The sequence below is a fragment of the Vigna umbellata genome, chromosome 4, assembly GCF_029865625.1.
Source record: "Vigna umbellata cultivar VRB3 chromosome 4, Vumbellata_1.0, whole genome shotgun sequence".
Classification (NCBI taxonomy): Eukaryota; Viridiplantae; Streptophyta; class Magnoliopsida; order Fabales; family Fabaceae; genus Vigna; species Vigna umbellata.
This window is the reverse complement of record NC_142168.1, coordinates 10,840,983-10,863,926: the sequence shown is the minus strand read 5'-3', so window position 1 is coordinate 10,863,926 and position 22,944 is coordinate 10,840,983. Positions and strand designations below refer to the sequence as shown.

The 22,944-nt window shown below is 30.1% G+C and overlaps 2 protein-coding genes across 2 annotated transcripts; both read left to right on the top strand.

Moving 5' to 3' along the window:
- The first annotated feature begins 247 nt into the window (after positions 1-247).
- LOC124830646 (glucan endo-1,3-beta-D-glucosidase-like) lies at positions 248-2,469 on the top strand. The gene has a single exon (XM_047304420.2). It carries the CDS (start codon positions 290-292, stop codon positions 2,261-2,263), a length of 1,974 nt encoding a protein of 657 aa, XP_047160376.1. The 5' UTR covers positions 248-289; the 3' UTR covers positions 2,264-2,469.
- A 13,039-nt stretch (positions 2,470-15,508) lies between these two features.
- Positions 15,509-21,464, top strand: SCPL25 (serine carboxypeptidase-like 25). The gene is made up of 8 exons (XM_047304422.2): positions 15,509-15,891; positions 17,657-17,860; positions 18,547-18,722; positions 18,796-19,080; positions 19,609-19,739; positions 19,818-19,913; positions 20,281-20,386; positions 21,114-21,464. Exons 1-8 carry the CDS (start codon positions 15,633-15,635, stop codon positions 21,255-21,257), a joined length of 1,401 nt encoding a protein of 466 aa, XP_047160378.1. The 5' UTR covers positions 15,509-15,632; the 3' UTR covers positions 21,258-21,464.
- The last annotated feature ends 1,480 nt before the right edge of the window (positions 21,465-22,944 follow it).

The following is a 22,944-nucleotide window of genomic DNA, read 5'->3' as shown; positions in this document are numbered from 1 at the left end:
CTTCCTTGCACTTATAGACTCTAAAATGACATTCAACATCTGTTCATAATGATTAAAAGAGTAATAAATAAGAGCAACACAAATTGTTTTATTTTTAATGAAACTAATTTAATAATAATGAGTGTACTGGCAGCCGGGCAAGAATATAAATTTATAGCTTAGCATTTCTCTTGGTTCTAAAAGTCAACCATTAGGCCAAACAAACTCTTATCTTTACTTATAAAATGGCTGAGGCAGCGGCTGAGGCAGCGGCACCACACAACACTGCAAGAAGCAACCACAGACAACAATGTCTTCTTCTTCTTCCTCTTTTCTGTTCCCTCAAACTCAATCCACAGTTCTTCCAGACCCTTCAACCTACTTCTCCTCAAACCTTCTTTCATCTCCACTTCCCACAAACTCTTTCTTCCAAAACTATGTTATACCAAACGGATCACAGCCTGAGTACATTCACCCTTACCTCATCCAAACTTCAAACTCCTCTCTATCAGCCTCATACCCTTTTCTCCTCTTCACCACAGCACTCTTGTACCAAGCTTTTGTGCCAGATCTCACCATCTCTTCCACTCAAACACTTTCAACTCCACAAAACCGTGTAATCTCATCATTCAGTGACCTTGGTATCACTTTGGACATTCCCTCCTCCAACCTCAGGTTCTTTCTCTCAAGAGGAAGCCCTTTTATAACTGCTTCCGTCACATCTTCAACATCTCTTTCTATCACAACAGTGCATACCATACTCTCTCTGTCTCCCAACAATGACAAAAACACCAAGTACACCCTTAAGCTTAACAACACTCAGACATGGCTCATATACGCCTCCTCCCCAATCTATTTTAATCATGATGGTGCTTCTCAGGTTACCTCAAAGCCATTTTCTGGCATCATTCGTGTAGCAGTGTTGCCTGATCCTAACTATGCGACAATTCTTGACAAGTTCAGCTCGTGTTACCCTTTGTCGGGTCATGCAACACTGCAGGAGCCTTTCCGTTTGGTGTATCAATGGAAAAAGGAAGGTTCTGGGGATTTGCTCATGCTGGCTCACCCTCTTCATGTTAAACTTTTATCAAGTAAAAATAACGGGCAAATTACTGTGCTGAGTGATTTTAAGTATAGAAGCATTGATGGTGATCTTGTTGGTGTTGTTGGAGATTCATGGGTTCTGGAAACGGATAGTATTCCTGTGAAATGGTATTCTAACAAAGGAGTGGAAAAAGATTCATATGATGAGATTGTGTCGGCGCTTGTTAAGGATGTGCAGAAGCTTAATTCTTCAGCAATAGGAACAAATTCGTCTTATTTTTATGGAAAGCGAGTTGGAAGGGCTGCAAGGTTGGCATTGATAGCGGAAGAAGTGTCTTTTTCGAAGGTTGTTCCCACCATTAAGGATTTTCTTAAAGAGGCCATCGAGCCTTGGTTAGATGGAACTTTCGTAGGGAATGGTTTTCTGTATGAAAACAAATGGAGTGGACTTGTAACCAAACTAGGGTCAACGGATTCAACCGCTGATTTTGGGTTTGGAGTTTACAATGATCACCATTACCATTTGGGGTATTTTTTATATGGAATTGCGGTTCTTGCAAAGATTGATCCCGAGTGGGGACAAAAATACAAGCCACAAGTTTATTCACTTGTGACAGATTTTATGAACTTGGGTCCAAGGTATAGCAGAATTTATCCACGTCTAAGGTGTTTTGACCTCTATATGTTACATTCTTGGGCGGCAGGAGTGACCGAATTTGAAGATGGTAGGAACCAAGAAAGCACGAGTGAAGCTGTGAATGCATACTATTCAGCAGCGTTGGTGGGTCTGGCATATGGTGACTCAAATCTTGTTGCCACTGGGTCAACGTTAGTGGCGTTGGAAATTCTAGCTGCACAAACTTGGTGGCATGTTAAAGTGGATGACAACTTGTACGAAGAAGAATTTGCAAAAGACAATAGGATAGTGGGAATTTTGTGGGCTAATAAGAGGGATAGTAAGTTATGGTGGGCCAGTGCTGAATGTAGAGAATGCAGACTTGGAATCCAAGTGCTACCCTTGTTGCCTATCACCGAGACATTGTTCTCTGATGCTGCTTATGTGAAGGAGCTTGTGGAATGGACATTTCCATCTTTAAGTAGTCAAAGTTGGAAGGGAATGACCTATGCCTTGCAGGGAATTTATGATAAGCAAGCAGCATTGAAGAACATTAGAACGCTGACAGGTTTTGATGATGGAAACTCTTACAGTAATCTCTTGTGGTGGATTCACAGCAGATGAGGGATGATTGGACACAAGTTAAATTTCTGGACTATTTATGATGTTTCAATTTGACTATTTATCAATGTTTTCATTTGTAGTAATTTCTGAAATTCTGTATCTCTGCGATTTTTCAAGAATGTAATAAAATTTGCAGTTTAGAGTGGTACTCTAGAGCTGTAAAAGTTCAGATTCATATATGTTGATTGTAACACAACATTACTCACTGTTTTGGTGTACGTTTGTCTGAGCTTTGGGAATGTAGTCAAAGGAATGATGCTGAAGCACATCGAATCTACAAAGGTAGCAAAATTCCCTGTAGATATGATTTCATTTTCGTACCTTTTGGTGCTTTAAAAGAGTGTTATTTTGGCAATACAGAGTTTTTAAATAGGCAGAAATGGATAGTCCACGAACCGCACAACTCTTTATGTAAATAGCAGTGTTTGATGCAACGTGAACTTAAAAAGTGATAAACCTGAAAAAGAAAAATCAAAACTAAATTATAAAATTAAAATTTTCAGTAGCACAAATCCTTTTTCTTTTGTTAAAAATAATAAAAGAATGCGTAATGTGGATCTTAGAAGCCAGTGTTCAGACTCCTCCTTAATCACTTCATCTGGGCCTTCGAAAATTATGGATGACCTTTAGCTTTAGGCCTTTAGGGATTCTCCATTAAAACTTCGGTGAACAAGACTACCATACGGTCGAAGTTCCAAATGATGTGACAGGCCCACTACCATTAGGCCGATCACAGGTTCGACTAGGCCGATCACTCGAGCAGTATAGCCAAACAAACATGGTTGATTGGGTATCATTAAATGATCAGCTATAATGACTAGGTCTCTAAAACAAATTAAGATGTGATTTGAATATTTTTAGGTCAGTAAAATGTAAAAGTTCATCGTAGCTATTATAAACAAAGGTCTTATGTATCACTTTAACATCATACACACAATATATATATTTAACCATCAAAATGTTTACCTACTTACTTAAACATGAGAGTATCTTGTGCATGTTACTTCCATATGTTATGGATGATCATAACAAATTGTAAATGAACTTTCCAACAGCTCGATCAATCTCTCCAATAGCTCATCCAATCTATTATAGGGTCAGTTCCATACATGTCCTGCTTCGTCTGTTACAGTGCACGATCGACCTTCTACATTTTATGCCCGATCTGCTACGATGCTTTTCAACCATCTCAAACTTCAAATTCGGTCTAAAACTCAAAAATAAAAACTTCATGAATCAAAATTAGATTTTGTACGGAAAATACCCAAATTCAGAAAAGTCCAATCTGATTTAGTAGTTTGATTTTGACATTTCTTTTACTCAAAACTCTCGTAATAATAATAATTATTATTATTATAAATGCACTTAAATAGACTATATTCTCATACAGAAACGCCCATTTCAAACCATTTATAGAAAAAATGGTTAACTGAAGAAAAAATGTTTATTAGAAAGTTCCAACAAGTAATTACAGAGGAAACTTATCGTGAAAAAGTATAATCAATATAATCTCATCATAATTTAAAAAAAAAAAAAATAACAGTTATTTTTTTAATTAATGTGCAGTTCACACTCACAAACCATACTCTATTTCTCCCTTCTGTATTAAATTATCTTTATTGTAAATCGCTAAAGAAAATTATTAATTTAAAAAAGGGCTATAATTGTGAGTTTATTAAAAGATTCAAATAAAATACTAACAAAAGTACGTTAAGAGAAAAATTAAAACATCTAAAGAGATATTGTTGTGCATGTTAGTAAAAGTGGTGGGACGTAAGAAGAGTGATGATTGGATCTTAAAATATTTCAAGTCCATCACAAATTTATAAAAACGTTTTAAAGTGAAGATTTGAGTTTCTATTGATTCGACTTTTTTGATGATTGGATCTTAAAGGTAGAATAATTCGGATGGTACTGAAAAATACAGAAGTGACAAACATGCTCGTAAGATCGAAAAACTTAGTAAAAGAGAATATAGAATAATAGAGGGAAGATAGGTTTTAGAAGAGACGAGAAATACCTATTTTTATATACCAAAGGAAATCCGTATAAGCTTTAAAAATTATATACCAAAGGCAATAAATAAATAAAGTAAATAGTAACGTTGTCAAGATTAAATTAAAATGTGTACACAATTTCTAACTAGACATGTCAAAGTTAGTCCAAACTGGTGAATCAATTCTATTTATCATAAATGAGTTAAGTCAAGTTGAAAAATTGAACATTTTGTAGATTATGAGTTAAAACAGGTTTGACTCATTCTTTTTTCGTTTCTCTGTTTTTCTCATTTTCCTTGTGAACTATTTATTGTTTTTGCATCACTATTTTGTGTTCCTTTACTACTCTTTTGTGCTCTTTCATCATTCCTCTGCCATCTCTTTGTTTTTCCGTCTCAATCGCATTCCTTCTCCATATTTCTTTTATAAAATTCATATTTTAGATTCAATCCTACATTATATTTAAAAACAAAAGAAAATAACAATTTATAACTTTTACAAAAATAAAGTTAGTCAACCTATTTAATTCACCATAAGTCTTAAAAATTTTAGTTTGTCATAAAATAAGTTGATTAAACTCATTCATTTTTAACTTAAAATGTGGTGAATCAATTTGTGTAAGGTGAGTTGACTTTGTCACCTTTAAATTCAACCAATACAGAACTCACTTCCTTTGTAATCCACCTTTTAAGAGTATAAGAAATGTTTTAATATACAAATCCTTTGAACAAGGGTCATCTAATCAATGTTGGACTAAAAGTATTTTGGCAATACTCAAATTTTCACAAGAGTTGGTAGTTTGGATGATTGAAGGTTGAACACGTCTCTACTCTTAAGTGTGGCCTATTTATTAGAAATCAATTTTGCGGTAATTATGGCAATGTCAACAAAGCCTTCTTACAAGGCTAGTAAGGGAGTTAAGCATTAAACAAAGTGACGTCAAGTTGCACTATGATATGAAATTTAGTCAGATATAACTTAGAACATTAACATTTGTGACCTACTAATGTGTAAATAGGACAATTACCACCAATGAGTTCCAGCATAATTTGGACTCATCGAAGATTGTCGATTGCTAGACATAATTACAACCCTAAAGTCAAGAGAAAAGTGAGGGATATTTTGTTGTTATCTGCCATTGGGCTGAATACTTACTAAGGTGAAGTTGACGTGCATAGTTCATATTCTATTAGGTAGATGTTATAACCAAGCTGATTGAATATGTGCTTTAGCCTTGTATGTATCATAGGCTTATTGCTTTAGCCTTGTATGTATCATAGGCTTATTGCAATACAAGAGTAATAATCGATACAATAATAACTATTTCTAGAAACTTAGGCACACTAATGAATCTCATATACAAGAGTAATATTTCTTAGTCTTTCTCCTTCAATTTATGAGTCGAATTGATGGGTAACTCTCAAAGACATTTTGACGCTCAAATCAATTAATTGTGTCCGATTGGTTATCATAGTCAAGTTGTAAATTTGTAATAAATGCAATCACCTACTTTTTTATCGTACTTATGTATTTATAGGTTTCAAAGAGGACTTTTAATTAGAATTAATCCAATTACGGCCCAAAAATTTATAAGTATATTTTACTTGTTTTCACTTGTTAAACATATGTTGAATTTGTGATAATAGTCTCAATGGTGTAATCATCAATCGATCAATTGTGTAATTTTGACCGAAGAGTCGACTGTGATGACATTCCTTTAAAATTGGAAAAATCTTCAGTGTTTCTTTAAGATTGAAAATACCGAGCGATCAAGTGAAGATCGAACGGTTGGTACAAGAATAATAGTCAATGCCATTTCAGTTTAGAAAGAAATAGAAAAAGTAAATTAACAAGGAAGAAATCAACTGGTGAAACACAACCGGTGGTAGAGAGCTTGACACGTATTCAATTGCAACCGCACCACAATGTACCTCAGGGGCAAATACAAAAACTGTAAGTAGTTTATGAAGTATAAACTTCATAATTAATCAAATATGGCATCATTGACTGAATTGTTTTTCTCAAATTTGAATTCGAATAGTTCAGATGAAACTCCTGAGTAGAAAGATGAGCCAGAAAACAGCATAAAGAAAAAAGAATAGGTGTCTTTTTAAATTAATCAAGGGATAAACTGATTCAAATAATTTATGAAACGGCCTCTAAAAATTAGAAATAAACTCGTCAACTAATAAAATTTGTTTGTGTGTGAATAGAAGTATAGAAGTAGAGAAAGAAAAAAAGTGTTTTTTGTTCACCTAACTATTTCAACAACAGTAATGTTGCAGGGCAGAGGCCCCATCAGAGACAGCACTGTTTGTCTTCGACTTCACTGCATTGCACCAACATCACTCCACACCTTCCACTGTTGTATTGCAACATGTTCTTCCCTAACCACATGCACTCAAACTCTCTTCACATGCCAAACAACACCCTTCTCATCCAAAATATTCATATATGTATAATTGTTTAGCCCCAAACAATCAAAGCCTTGTGCTACCTTAAAATTGACCAAACAGCCATGTCTGTCACCACTACCACCTCCATCTCAAATTCAATAACTTTAATTTCGTAGGTTAATGGAGTTTGAGTGAGTGTGTGGACTGTTTGTCCCGTTCCTCGGTTCCAGACTTTGGACTCTTCTCTGTAGTTTCTGTACGAATTACTATTATGTAGCCGAACATCATTATGTCCTCCATTAATGTATCACAATGTAGTTCTAAGCTTCTCCATTTACCACACACATTTCAAAACTACTATTCTTTTCAAAAATCATATTTCGTTTTCTTAATCCACCTTCCTTCAATCTTCTCCTACTTTCTTTAATACTATAATTTTATTCTCTAGTTTCTCTTTAGTTATTTTATTTTTTGAAAATTCAATATCAAATATATATAAGATAAATATAATATATATATATATATATATATATATATATATATATAAAAGTTATTTCCAACCTTAAGTCGATTTTATTGATATATATTTAAAGTTTGCTTTTTAATACAACACTATAATCATCTAAAATTTATTATAATAAAATTCATCCATTATTAAATCACCATTAATATTTAATTATACATTCAATATATATCACAACATGAAAAAAATATGATAGAAATTCTAATAATAAAATAGATTTTCAATACATAAACGAGTGCATATGACTTTTATTATTAATATGATAAATGTAGATTAAAATTATTTTATTCTAAAATATTTATATTATGATTAAACTTGTTTACAAATAAATAAATAAATATATATATATATATATAATAAATACACATATATATATATATATATATATAATAAATACACAATTAAATATTCAAAATAAGAGTCTGTGTTGCATTAACTGTAGTTTGTTATAGCCTACGATACCATTCATATCTTTGACATTTTTGCACAGTAAAACAATGGTCCTCATAGAAATTATTATATATGTATTTTGGACCAACATGCATTGATAGTTATAATTAGAGCTATGATAACCAAGCTATTTGACACAACCACTATACAAATAATTTAAATTTTACAAGTCACTTCTTTTTATTGAAATGCTTTCTGCACTTAAACAATATTTTATAATTAAAATGAGGTTATCATATATAGTTGTTTGCAAAAGCTTAGTTGTAAAAAGATAAAATTTCCTTCTAATTAATCTTTTTAACGGATATTCCAACTTTGTAATTTTCAAAAGAAAATATTAAGGTATTTTAGGGTTTAATTTGGAAAATAGTACTCCTTCCCAAAAGTGTGTTCAAGGAGATATTTTACTCTTAATATATTCTTACTCACCCAATTTCGATTAAAGGATATATAGTGTAAATAGTTTTTGTTTTTTTTTTAAAAATAAAGGTTAAAATTAGTTTATACATAAGTTAGTTTAAAGAGACTTTATATGATTTTTTAAAATATTTATTAGTTTAAACTTATATAAAAAATAATAATTTTAGATTTTTTTCATGAAAAAGTATTATGAAAAAACTCGTTTAAATAGACCTAATTAACTTCTATTGCTTGTTTTGTTTGATCAAGCTAAAACTTAAACATGCATTTTTCATCTAATCAATGAAAGTCTACCATCTTAAAAAAACCATTCAAACCTTTTTCTACCGTTATCTATTTGATTAGGTGATTGAGACAAGTTAGTATTATTATTCATTATTGTTTTTTATTTTCTTTTGTAATGACAAAATAGCTTTCCCACATGGCGAATGAACGATGAGGAAAAAAAATGTGTTCTGTCTGTCGTGCTTGGGATTCATGCATGTCATGTTAATCTCAGCTGCAAAAGCTTTCTGCGACCTTGCATGTGCGTGCTACGTTCAGACAAAGCTTCAACAAACGCGCTTATATTTGCTTCTTTTACTTTTTCTGTTCTTGTGCAGTGATTTCAACATCAATAGTCAACACAAAAAAAAAAGTTAGAATTTCAAGGAGCACATAATCACTCAGAAACTCATAAATACTCAACACCTACTACAATTAAGATAAGGTTTTAATGCTTTTACTATTGCAATTTTCTTTTAGTTTCTATATTTAATCTTTTATAGGTTAAAGTATTAATTTAAGAATGTTTAAAAGGGTCTTGCAAACCAAAAAAAAATGGAATAGTAGTAGTTGAATCTTATAGTTGGCGTGAGTAGGAGAGACAGTTGAAAGGACACGTGTGCAGCATCATTAGTAGTACATTTATTGATATCTGAGCATTTGATAGTACTAGTTTCAGAGTTTTGTCACTCAGAAAGAAATAAGATATCAAATTCAGGAAGAAAACTTATGAAGCAAGAACAACACAGAAAACTTTCAGTGAGAACACCCTGCAAACTTGTCCAAGAATATGTCAAATGAAATTCAGCAACAACTTAAATTTTGATCATTTTAATGTCTAGTTTTGTTCTAAAGATAATGAATTCTCAACATGACATTTAATAAATCAATTTGAATTAGGTTAAAATGAGTTTGTGATTACTGAGAAAATTCCAACACAGCAGCATTTGTAGTTTTTTATTGAACAAGTTTTGTGGTGGAATGAGTTGTGATAAGATGTATGATAATTAGGTTATGATGAGTTTGATTGAACAAGAGTTGGCATTGTGATAAGATGTGAGAAAAGGGTTAATTTGAGTTGAGAAATAAAAAATGGAGTTTGAAAATTGAAGTGGATGAAGAGAGAAGAGAGCATTAATTAAGTGAGAATAGATGTGACAGTGAGAAATGGGATTGAATGAATGGGTTTGAATTTAGGTAGGAAAGAGGTTAATTATGGACCTAACTATGTCCCTATGCTATGCAAAGCTCAAGTTCCAATTCCAATTCCAATCACTCTTTCTATCCTCTTCTCCACATTGCCCTCATCATGTCCTTTCAACATTTCACATTTTTTTTAATTACATATACAATACAAGAAAATACTCAAATTTAACTAAATGAGTGTTTTCAATGAATTAAAGTTATAAAAATTTAAGTTACCTGCTAATTGATTTAAGGTTAATACTACTAATAATAATAATAATAATGCAGTTACGAAGACTTGAGATTTTTTTTGTTTTCAGGTTGAGTCTTTAAAATGCACTTATATGAATATATTTTAAAATATCAAAATTATTGTCATGTATTTGGAATATTCGAAAAAGAGATAATACAAAAAATTTAGTTGATAAGTCATATTTAATTATGGATTGTCATACTTTAATCGTATGTGTTAGCATCTTAAAAACACACGAGTAAATATTTTAATGCAATTTGTATTTATGTTAAATTTATAAGAATCATTTAAACATTAGAAGAACTTGAAATGAAGACTTTCGTATGTTTTTGTTGAAAATTGATTCTATTTTAGTTTATTATATACTTTCTTAAGATTTTTTAGAGGTTTAGAGAAAAAAAAATTCGTTAATGTTTTTTTGTTTGTAAGTATATTAATTAAAAGTTTCTTAAAATTTTATAAAAAAAAGCCATTTTACTAATAAGTTAGTTAATTTGACTTTAATTTATATAATTGTTTAATATTTTACTTTCATTTCATGTATTTATTTAGTTTTTTTTTTAAATATAGTTTACTTTCTATTTCGTGAAGTATAACTTTTATCATAGATTTAATGTGATTCATTTTTTATTTAAATAAATTTTTATATAATGACAAATGATTTATGAATGTCAAAATAATTAAAATATCAAAAATTATAATAATATTTAACATGCGCTTATTTTAAAAATTTGAGTTACTATATATATAATTTTTGTTTATCGCAGTAGACAACAAAATATTATAAATGAAATTTCATTTTTTTCATTATATTCCTATTGCGATATTAACTTGTTTTATTTTTTATGTTTAATAAAATTTTAACTTTTTCATAAATTTATATAATTTTAATTAAATTTTTAGAAAAAATTTATTAAATAAAAAATTAATTTTGGAGACCAAAATAATTAATTATAAGTTCAAACTAAAAAATTATTCATATCCAAAATAGTTTGCATTATAAATAAAAAATTATAATTGATTTATAAATAAAAATTATAATTAATTTGTTTATTAAAATCTAAATTATTCATTAACATTAACTATTAGTTATTATTATTGATTTTAAATTAATTTATAATCTTAAATTAGAAATTAAGTTAAACACTAATTCCTTGTATTTTAAATATATAAATAGAGACTATTTTAAATGTTAATATAAAATTATATGTAGATTAGACAATAAAATAATTAATTATTTTTTGTCGTCAAATTGATCGTTATTTAATTATTTTCTTGATGTTAAAGTCTTTATTATTTCTAAAACTTAAAAGAATGTTTTGTAACTAAAATTGGATTAAGATGAAATTATAATATAATAAAGAATGAAAAATTTATTTACTACAACTTTTTATTAATAGTTAGATTTTTACATGAATTTTAATTTTTAACCCAATATTTTAATAAACTTAAATATATTAATGATAAATAAATCATCACAAATAAAAGAAAATAGAATAAAATGAAAAACAATAAAATAACTGACAAAACAAATTATCAAAAGGGAAAACGAAAAGGAAAAGGAGAAAATCTCGACATATTTGTAATTTGAAAATCCAATTTGTACATACAATCATTAATAATAAAAAAAAACATGTAAAATGAGAAAAAAATCGCATAACTTATTACAAAATAATACATAAAGACCCGTGTAATTTCATAAAAATAAATAATCATGTCAAAATAACTTAGTAACTAATAATAAAAACAAATTATATAGAGAATATAAAATTAGTACTATTAAAAAAAATCATATATTATCGATAGATATAATTTGTTAGAAATAGAATTTTTTTTTAATAATTTGATTTTATTAAGATTATTGATGATAAAAAAATTGTTAATAACTATTGATGATATTAAATCTATCCATAAATATATATTTTGATAATTATTGACAAACTAAAATTTTTAGATAAATATCATGATTAGTTTTTCTTTTTGTTTTGTTTTCTTTCTTCCTTTTATCCTTTTCTATTTTTTCTTCTTACACCACCATCGTTTTGGATTTTCTCTTCATCCCCTTTCTCTTATCTTTTGTTATATTTCTTTTTTTCTCCTAACTTTGTATCATCATTATCATTATGTCTTCTCTTCTTATTTCTCTTTTTCACCCTACTTCTTTTATTCTTCTTACCATATATTCTTAATATAAAAAGGATTTCAGAAAATTTGGTAAAAAATTTATTACTTTTCTTACAAATAGAAATATCCATCAGTAATATAAACCACGAATTATTAACAAATTTTATTGATGAAATTAATCTTCAGACAAATTATCAATAAAAATATTTATCAATAATACAAATTATAATTTAATGAAAAATTTTTTACGAGCGAAAATATTCATTTATAATTAAAACTCTAAAATTCATGAATAAATTTGGGTTTGTTAACGAAAATTTCATCAATAAAATCTGTTTTTGTAATTACAAAATTTTGTATAGTGTAATAATCTTACGGGATTGTAAAATGAAGAATATATAAAAAGTAAGACTTGCAAAATTTAACGTTTAAGGTTAAAGATAATGTTAAATATTATACTATTAATTCATTACTGGATAGATTTAAATCTCTTCGGGTTAATCAAATCAAAGAATCCAACACATTCAAATATATAATGTTTAACTTACTTGTTAACAAGTCCAAAAAGTTGTTGTTCAAAATAAGGAACAATCTATAAGAAGGTGATTCTTCCACAAAGTGTTTATAGTTTTGAAATTAAGACGTAATTGTGTGAATGGATGTTTTTAAGATTTAACAGAGGCAGGCTGAGCATTCTATTTCGAGAAATTGTTGAATGGAACCTCTGATTCCCACACCACACCTAGCGTGCACGTCAAGAGAACTGTTGATAATAATGCTTCTTTTTCTCATCTTTCTTGCCTCGTCTCTAATTAGAAAAAAAGGACAATTTCTGTTCCTTCGCCATGATTCTTCACTTTCACCAAAATGGAAAATGTGTTGCTACTTATTTCACCTTCTTTTCTAGTTTAACCACTAATTCAATATCTGTGCATCACTGCATCATTCCACCAATATCCACATTCTTTTTAACATCTTTTTTACTTTTGCATTATCGCATATTAAAACTAATTCCCATTTATGACCAATAATAGGATATTGTCCTCATATACCGTGCACACATTCAACAACACTCTTCTATTCACACATTTACATTATTATTCTTTTATATTCTGACATATATTCTTTTAATAAATGAAATTCATATCAATTCTATTCAAACATTTCTTTCTTTTTTTATTTCAGTCGTATCAATTACAATTCCTTTGTAAATTTGAATATTTCTAACTGTTTTTATTAAATATTTTTTGTGCACTGCATATTCAAACCTTTTGTATTTTTTAATCAAGTTTTTTCTATTTTACATTTTCATCAATTTAATTTATTTTGTCTCTTCGTCTTAATATATGTCAATATTACTATTTATATAAAATGACAAACAACTTTTTTTTTTGTTTTATAATCATTTAGTCAATTCAAGTAATGACTCGAAAGTCATTAGAGAATAACCTTATTATCTAACACATTCTTAACAATATAACAAATTTTATTTATCGTCTTATATTAATAATATAATATCTTTTTATATTTATCATAAAACTTTACATTTTTTTAAGACAGATAAATAAGCAAGGTAATAATTAGAGTTTCAAAAACTTGTTTTTTTTTTCTATTGTCTAAATTTGTGATTTTTTACTTAAGACTCCAAAATAAAATAATTAATTGTGTCATCCTAAAGGAGGATAATAACTCAACTAAAAATATTTAAATTTATAGACACTGAAACTTAATTAAACCTTACTGATAAAATAATATTAAAACCATAATTAACAAAAATTTAATGTGATACTTGTTCATCAGATTCTTGCATTGAATGATTTATTGGATTCTTTCTCTTGTATTCAAGTACTACTATGAAATTTATCCACACACTTATTTTATAATGTTTAATGAATTTGGCAAAATGAGAAGTCACTTTTCGATTCAGAAAATGTAAATGACATTCACGTTCTTTTACATCAGCTCTGATATCTGAGCATCTATAGTTAATTTGCAGAACAGTGCAAGAGCATTTAATCTTATCACTCACCCTTTCTCACTTTCTTTTAAACCTAGCAAATGCTTCTTCTTCTTCTTCATCTCCATCTTTTTGGCCCGTGCTTCTTCTACAAAATTGCGACAATAATTGCAAAACTCCATAATCATTAGCCCAAGAAACTCTAGTTATGAACTACGTACCCCAAGATATATAGAACACAATAATTTGTTCAATTATGGGTATTGTACAAGACAAAATAGATATTTTCTAACTTTTGTACACAATGCCCAGATTGAAGCAAAATAGATTGAATAGTAATAGATAGATGTAGTCAAAGTTATTGTGCTTAATTAATGGAGGTTCAAAGGGACGCTTTCAAGAGCTCTTCAAAACACCATGTGTGAGCCACTCACATAATTAAGATTCAACAAACCCATCAAAATCATTCATCCCTAACTTGATTTTTATGCCATTTAATACCAACCCCACTTTCCAATCTTTTCCTAATCATCAACCCCATGCATAAAATACAATCTTTTTTTAATAAAAAACAAAAAGGTGGCCCCTTTCTTAGATTCATAACAAATCAGTATTTAAGTCATCATTTAATTAATCACACAAAAGATAATAGTTTGAATGAAATTGAACTTCACTTTGTTGATTAAAGCTTTAAATTGAAATGCTGTATATGAAAACTTATAGTTGAAAGAGAATAACATGATTTTATGAAATAATTATGGTTTGATTACATTTCTTGTTTTCTTGTCATTGTAATTATATCTAACAAGTTTAATTCATTTACTCTCTTTTTTCACAAGTCTGATCTTATGTTTTGATTTATTTATTGCCTTGAAAACTTAATAGAAATTCTAAAGTATTATGCAGCATTATGACATAAATGTGCTGATGTAATAAACTGCTCTATCACTTTGCTTTGTTAAATTTTATGTTTAGTAGACATCAAAATTTATGATGATTTTCTTACAAAATAACGATAAATAGAATGGATAGATAAAAAAATGTAATTAAACATTAAATATTTTGATAAACATCTCCCAAAATAAATAGAAAGAGCTTCACTCATATATTATTCTTATTTATATAAAAATATTCATTAAAATTTAAAAAGTAAGGCTATAACCAGTGTCTTCAGCTGAAAAAAAGAAACCTTTTATTGGGATTAGAAAATGCACGTTCTGTTATGGTTTTCTTAATAGGTTATCATGTGATTTTTAATATGTATTAATTTCTTAACTAATCCTCTTAAGATATCGATTACCATTATCGAAAAGTATAATGAAGGAAGAATGAATTGTGTGTTTGATGAAATTGCACTCTCTGTAATTATTTTCTTAAACATTTTTCAACGGCAGTGGATCCATATATCCTATATAATGATTTTATTGAAACTCCTAAGTCCTACCTAACATGAACTAGGTGTAACAACTGACACCTTTACACATATTTTTCTTCCTCTACAGTTTCTATATCGACATTCTTTGGTTATAAGATAAACCAAAATTAGTATAGTAGCTAGACAAAATAGGGTCAAAATAGTATTTTGAACGAAAACTGGTATGTAGCCAAAGTGCCAAAAGTGTTTATGACACTCATGGCACTCTTCCCCTCTCTCTCCTATTTAATCCACCATTTTCCTAACTCTTTTCACTCTCACTCTCGTACACAACCACCAGTTCATACACATTTTCCTTTCTCTTTTGCTCTTTTGCTCATTCTTCCTCACACCCTTTTCTTCATTTTCACTCACCACACCAAGCCATGGGGAAAAAACAGATCTTTTCTCATCTCTTCATTTGGGTTGTAATGATCTTGGTCGGAGCCTCTTGTGCTAAAGCAGGAGAAGAAGAAGAAGCTGTTGATAGGATTTTGGCACTCCCTGGCCAGCCTAAGGTGTCATTTCAGCAATTTTCTGGCTATGTTACTGTCAACAAGGTTGCTGGTAGAGCTCTCTTTTACTGGCTCACTGAAGCTGCACAAAATCCTCTCACCAAACCTTTGGTCATTTGGCTCAATGGAGGTTAGAAGTTACATCTTCCAACCATTCAAAACCTCTTCTCTTTCTTACACAGAAAACCACTGCATATCATCTTCAACCACTATGATCTCAAATGATTCTGATGATCCAAAATTACTACCGGACCATTTCTCTTTCTCACACATCACAGGTCACTTTAACGTTTTGATTAAGGAAGAACAATTGCATGCAAATTTTATGTTTTCTTAACGGTCTGTGCATAGCTGAAGTCACTGTTATATCGCGTCTTGATTAGAGAATGGTTTTGGTTTTGTTTTCCTCATTTGGTATTTTTAATCTTTTGCTTTCAGTAATGCCATCAAAGGGTTAAAAAATACAGCTAATACTATTTTGCTACCGACATACCAGTCAACGAAATGTACAAATACCACTATATTTTTTTGAACCCTTTAAATATTTTTCTGTGCATCATTAATTAATAAGAAGTTTTACTTCTTTTCCTTAAATACCGCTTATGCGTAAGCTTATAAGTTTGACTTGAAATTCAATGAAAACATTTATTCTTTTTCCGTGTTACTTACTTTTTAAAATGGCTTCTTTAATTAAACCCGCTTTTGATTGCATTTCTGGGGTGTTGAATTGGAGGGAGAAAAATGAAAAATTTAAAAACGAAATTTGGATGTGGAAATGCATTGAATTTGTGTACCGTGAAAGAAACAAAAGAAAGTGTAGGTAGAGCCCACATGAGTGGGTTGGCAAATGGCAATGGATAGCTTGGAATGATGACCTAACTAACGATGAATGGTACACACAGTGAACTTCTGCACTCTATTTTTCTCTCTCTATTTCTTTTTTCTGTGTATGAATCACAGATACATACAGAGACGCACACTTACACACGCATGGCACTTAATGCTTGAAAGCAACTAAAAACCAGACTCATTAATGATTAAATAGGCTCATAGCCATTATTTAAGGTTCTGTTATGCAACTTGTCAGCTGCCATTGCCACACCATCAATGCAACCCTATGTTTAGCACATTGCCTACACCTTTCTCTCCCTATTATGCACATTTATATCTATCCAACCATTTAATTCGTCTTTAATTAATCTCATTAAATCCTTTCTCACCAAAACATACCTCTTCTTTTCTCAATCACTAACTCATTAACTAACATCTTTACAACGAAACATATATATGGATAACACTTTCTAATATCAACCTTTTGTTTTACTTTCTTAACCACTACAACTTAGAATGAAATACTTTCTAATTCTTTTAATAACTCTGCACTTGTTTTTACATGTTATAGTAATTTTAGATGCATCTCATATTTTTTAAGACATTTAACCATATATTAATTCCAACCACGCCTTTACATGATTGAGTAATTAAGGTTATTTATGTACATTAATGAATTTAACTTTTAGAAGATACTCATAGTAGAACATCTATGCTATTTTGTAGCGGCAATGGTATAGAAGTTTGAGTGTAAATGAAGTAGTTGGAAATAATATAAACAACTGTAAAACAATAAATAAGGGTAATTTGGTCAAAATGTATATCTGTAAAAATCTTAAATATTTGAAAGTCTTGAAAGAGAGTAGTGAAGAGATTTTTTTCTCAAGTAGTAGGGAGATTTTAGGAGGATATATTATTATTACTCTATCATAAATTTCTTAGACCATAATTGATAAAGATAATGGTAAAAAAATCAATGAATAAGGAAATGTTTGAACATAATGGTAAAGAAAGTAAACCCAAATCCATATTTTAACGTAGTGTGCAAATTTGTTGTATATTAGGTCCAGGATGTTCATCAGTGGCATATGGAGCATCTGAAGAGATTGGACCATTTAGAATAAACAAAACAGCTTCTGGGCTATACATTAACAAGTTTTCATGGAACACTGTGGCCAACCTCTTGTTCTTGGAAGCTCCGGCCGGCGTTGGCTTTTCGTACACCAACCGTTCCTCCGACCTCCTTGACACCGGCGACCACCGCACTGGTAGGTCCCACAACCCTCAATCCTCATTAATTGTCACCACTGTTCACGCTTCATATATTTTCCCTATAGTGATGATTTTCTTGGTAGGCCATGGAAAATAATAAAGATGTACATGTCCTATAACTAGTGATAAAATGTTAATTACTGCTTCTAACATTATTATTATTATTATTATTATTATTATTATTTATTATTATTATTATTATTATTATTATTATTATTATTATTATTATGAGTTGATAAGTGTGTCCCGGAACATAATTGCCAGTTGATAATGATGGACCAATTTTGGTGGTCCACGTTTATCACATAATAATTTATGTATTGAGCAACCACGTACCTCATCAACATAGCCACATTGTACTTGCAGCACTCGCTCCAGTACAAAAATTTCTCATCATCGTAGTTGAAACTTCCACAACGTGATTCAGCTGAAAACAACACCTAGAGACTAGAGTTCAGCTTTACCACTTTTCACATCCATTTGATGACTTTATCAGCAACTAAATGTTGGTCTCTCAAAAACGAATCATACCAAGTTATGATGATATCTACCAACTCATTTTCTTTGTTTCTCCTCTTAAACGTCTCTTCATAAATATAGTGATTAATCATTTTTCTAATCAATGACTAATGAATTCTATATATCCTTTTATGTGTGTTGAATTCTGTATATCACTTTTCAGCCCAAGACTCTCTGGAATTTGTTCTCCAATGGCTGGAACGGTTCCCCCGTTACAAACACCGGGAACTTTATATCACTGGAGAGAGCTATGCAGGCCATTATGTTCCTCAATTAGCTAAGGAAATAATGAACCATAACGCAAAAAGCAAGCACCCCATCAATCTGAAAGGCATAATGGTTAGTGAGGTGAAATGAAATTTAGTATATTGAATGAGGCATTGTTAATGATATATATGAAAATGCAATGCAGGTAGGAAATGCAGTGACAGACAACTACTATGATAACTTGGGGACAGTGACATATTGGTGGAGCCATGCTATGATCTCGGACCAGACTTACCGGCAATTGATGAGTACATGTGATTTTCACCGGCAGAAGGAATCTGATGAGTGTGAGTCAGTGTATAGCTATGCCATGGATCAAGAATTCGGTAACATTGATCAGTACAACATCTATGCTCCTCCATGCAACAACTCTGATGGTAGTACCTCTCCCACCCGCCACACCATGCGCTTGCCTCACCGACCCCATAAGGTATCGATTTAATTTTCACTACTACTATCTCCCTCCCACTGTAATCATTTTCTTCATAATTCTGTGTAGTCACATCACATCTTTTAAGAAGCAACATGTTAGTGTTCAATACATGAGATCAACATACCCTGATAAATAACTAACTATCTCCTTTAAATATGTGATTAGAGATTTTATTTTCAACTCTGAATGTGTGAAGAACAGATAAAGATGTCATTATCTTAAAAGAGTTTTATGCACTGATAGAATTAGTCTTTAATCTCTTAACTGAGATATATTGATCACCCCAAAAAAATGTTCATGATGAAAGTATACAATCAAGTTGTTACTTTGGAATGTGTTCCTTTTAAAAGAACAATTATGAAAACATTGGCAGTTTTATACAAGATAAAAGTTAATTAATAATTTTGAATATTTGTGCAAGGTTAAATAGTTGACATTGAATTTATCGTACGATGTTGTTTCTTTCTGTATATATGACATATAATCTTGTTCGTACGAGCTTATGGAGAATTTATTTATTCACAGGCTTTTAGGCATTGGTCTGGCTATGATCCATGTACAGAAAAGTATGCAGAGATTTACTACAACAGACCTGATGTTCAGAAAGCCCTCCACGCTAACACAACTAGAATCCCTTATAAGTGGACTGCTTGCAGGTAAGTTTGTGCTGTAGACTTTATGAAGGATTGAATAAAGGGTTTATTGATGATTATGTTTGTTTTTATTTGGTGCAGTGAGGTTTTGAATCGGAACTGGAATGATACAGATGTATCTGTTCTTCCCATTTATAGAGAGTTGATAGCTCACGGAATAAGAGTTTGGGTGTTCAGGTTGGTTTTTAAATGCATATATACAGCTCTTCTATGCGTGCACCCTTAAGACTCTCTTGTGGCTGCACCATCTAGTTTGAAATGCATATAGTTCAAGTATATCTTTTGTATCTTAGAATCAGAGTTTCACTTCTATTGAACAAAAGTTTATATTAAAAGTTAAAATAAGTTATCAGATTGAAACATTAACTTTGAAGTTTTGACTAGAGAACAGGATCAAGAACATCTAAAGAACCATGCCTAAATTGAGGCAAATCCCATTAATTGTCCCATGTCTCTTTTTCTCTCACACGAGATAGTGCAGTTCAAGTCAAAGATTAATGGTTAGATGCATATCAATTATGTTTGACACTTTTTGCTAATACAGTGGGGACGTGGACTCAGTGGTACCTGTCACAGCAACAAGATATGCCCTTGCACAGCTTAAGTTGTCAACTAAAATACCATGGTATCCTTGGTATGTCAAAAATCAGGTAAGTGGTTTGAAATTGTTCTTCCTCTCCCATACACATTTCTGAGTAATTACTACTTAGCAGTTATTGCCTTATATATTGCACTGTTTTAATTAGCTATCAAGCTACACATGAAAAAGAAATTTTGTTAGAGTGGATAATGAAGCTTAGTTATGACAAAGGAATAGTCAACTGTATTAATTAATGGTCTTGAATCCTAGGGTAGTTAATTAAACATTTCTGGTGTGTATTGTTTCAAAATCAACCTTCACCTGATGCCAAACGGTGAACTTTAAAGTCTGAAGGTCCTACTGTCCTACCTTCAATCATTATTTTAAAATGTTCCTTTACCAGCATTTCCCTACAGCTTCTAGCCCCTACTTTAGTTTCATCCTCCATTGTGGAGCAAACCTACAATTTGGCTCAAAACTGAAAAAAAAAACTGCAATTATGTTGAGGCAACAGCTACTACTATATACACAGTAAACAGAGTTTTCAAATTATCATGTTCACTGCAATTTTTCATCACATGTGATACACAGGCAAATCCTTAAAGGATGCATGTGCATACTTTGATATATTCACATTTAAATGCACATCCTTATTCTTTAAAAAAGTTATGAGTGTCATTTAAGAGGATACAGTGGGAAGTGAATGCAAGTTTTTCTGTATTGTATGAAAATGAAAAATTGAATTGACATAGTTGAGTTATAGAAAGTGAGGGAAATTTTGTGGTGTTTATGTGAAGGTTGGAGGGTGGACAGAAGTGTACGAAGGAGTAACATTTGCAACAGTGAGAGGAGCAGGGCATGAAGTGCCTCTATTCAAGCCAAGAGCAGCCCTTCAGTTATTCACATCATTCCTTGCAGGAAAGCCTCTTCCCAAGTCCTGAAACAGCAAAAATAAAATGTTCTTAAGGGAAAATGAGGTGACAAAAAGAAAACAATGACAAAGGTAAAAAAGAAAAAGAAAAGGAAAGAGAGAGAGAAACAAGTGTAAAAGCCAGAGATGCTAATTTCTATTGTCTTGTTATCGTTCTGAACAAATGTGACATTTTTCGTTGTCAACCAATTAACTGAAATTTGTATTTTTTTTCCTAGTGAAATAACTTTTATATTTTTAACAGAAAATTTCTTCAAAACATATCTAATTTGTATCAAAACAAATCTAATTTGTATCAAAACAAGTCTAATTTGTATCAAAACAGAGGGTTAAGTAACTTAAAAACAGGGCATGTCTGGTTAACATATTAAGGTCAAGGAAAATGTTAAAAGACAGTTGTTAGAGAAATAAAAATGTTTTTATAAAAAAAAGTAGATATCTTATCGTCTCATCATGATTTTTTATGTCTTATCTCTTGTTGGCAAGCACATTAATATGGTCCTACAATTGGTATTAGATAATTAAACAATATGTTATGGCATACCGTGTTTGACACAAGGGAGACTTTCCTTCATTGGTTGCATCATTTTCGCTTTTCTGCAAAAGTAAGGTACCTAATGTTGGAGACAAGTGCCACATTTTTTATTGACTGCACACTTTGACTATATAAAAGATAATAATGTAAAATGTTTACCATGGATGTCGGGTCAACTTTCGAATTCTGTTTCTGCAAACCCTTGTATAGAAATTGTGTAAAAGGGTCTAGAAGGTGCTTCTAAAACTTGTTCACGTATCGTTTAATGATCATTCTTTGTATGATGTCACTGATTAGATCATGTTCTTTTCAGTTTCTAAATTGTGTGATTGCACATTTATTCTTACAAATAATTCGTCTGATTGTCTAGGATCTTTTGGGTGTTTGAAAATTACATCTAATAAGCATGTGTATTAAGAAAAAGTAATGTCAAATTAGAATAATTATGTTGAAACCATTACATACTTGTTACAAGAATTTTCTAACGCTGAAAGTTTGCTTGCATTTCAAGGGTTTAGGGTTCATCGATTCTAGATGTCTACAAGTTTCTTTTTATATCATTTCTAAAATGTGATATAATATATATATTTTTACAATATAAGGTAATATTGTATTAATATTTTCATTATTTTAATCGTACACCATTTTCTTATTAATTTGGTAAGTTTCTCATTATCTTTTTTTGTTTGACGATGTGAAAGAAAGTTAAAAAAATAAAATATAAATTATTTAAATATAGTAAGATTGAGAAGAAAGTTAAATAAATTTATTTATTATCATTACTTTTATTTTCATTTTCAACGTTATTTTTAAATTTTTATAATATAAAAAATGTATTATTATTATTATTGTGATTATTGTTATAATATTTCAGAATTAAGTATACAATTCTTTATTATTTTAGCAACATAAATTGAATCCTTGGTCACAATTCAAGATTTTTCACCCAAATAGTATATTTTGATTTAAATATTATCCAAATAGCATATTATGTCAAATATTTACATAAATAACATGTTTTTTTTTCAATATCAAAAATTGAATTTTGAATTGTATTATTTTTTGTAATTTTTTTTTTCAAAAATCTCTTCCCCTTCTTTTTAGATGGAAAAAAAATAAAAATTCTATTTTTCAACAAGTTTCTTTCCAATCATAATTTAGA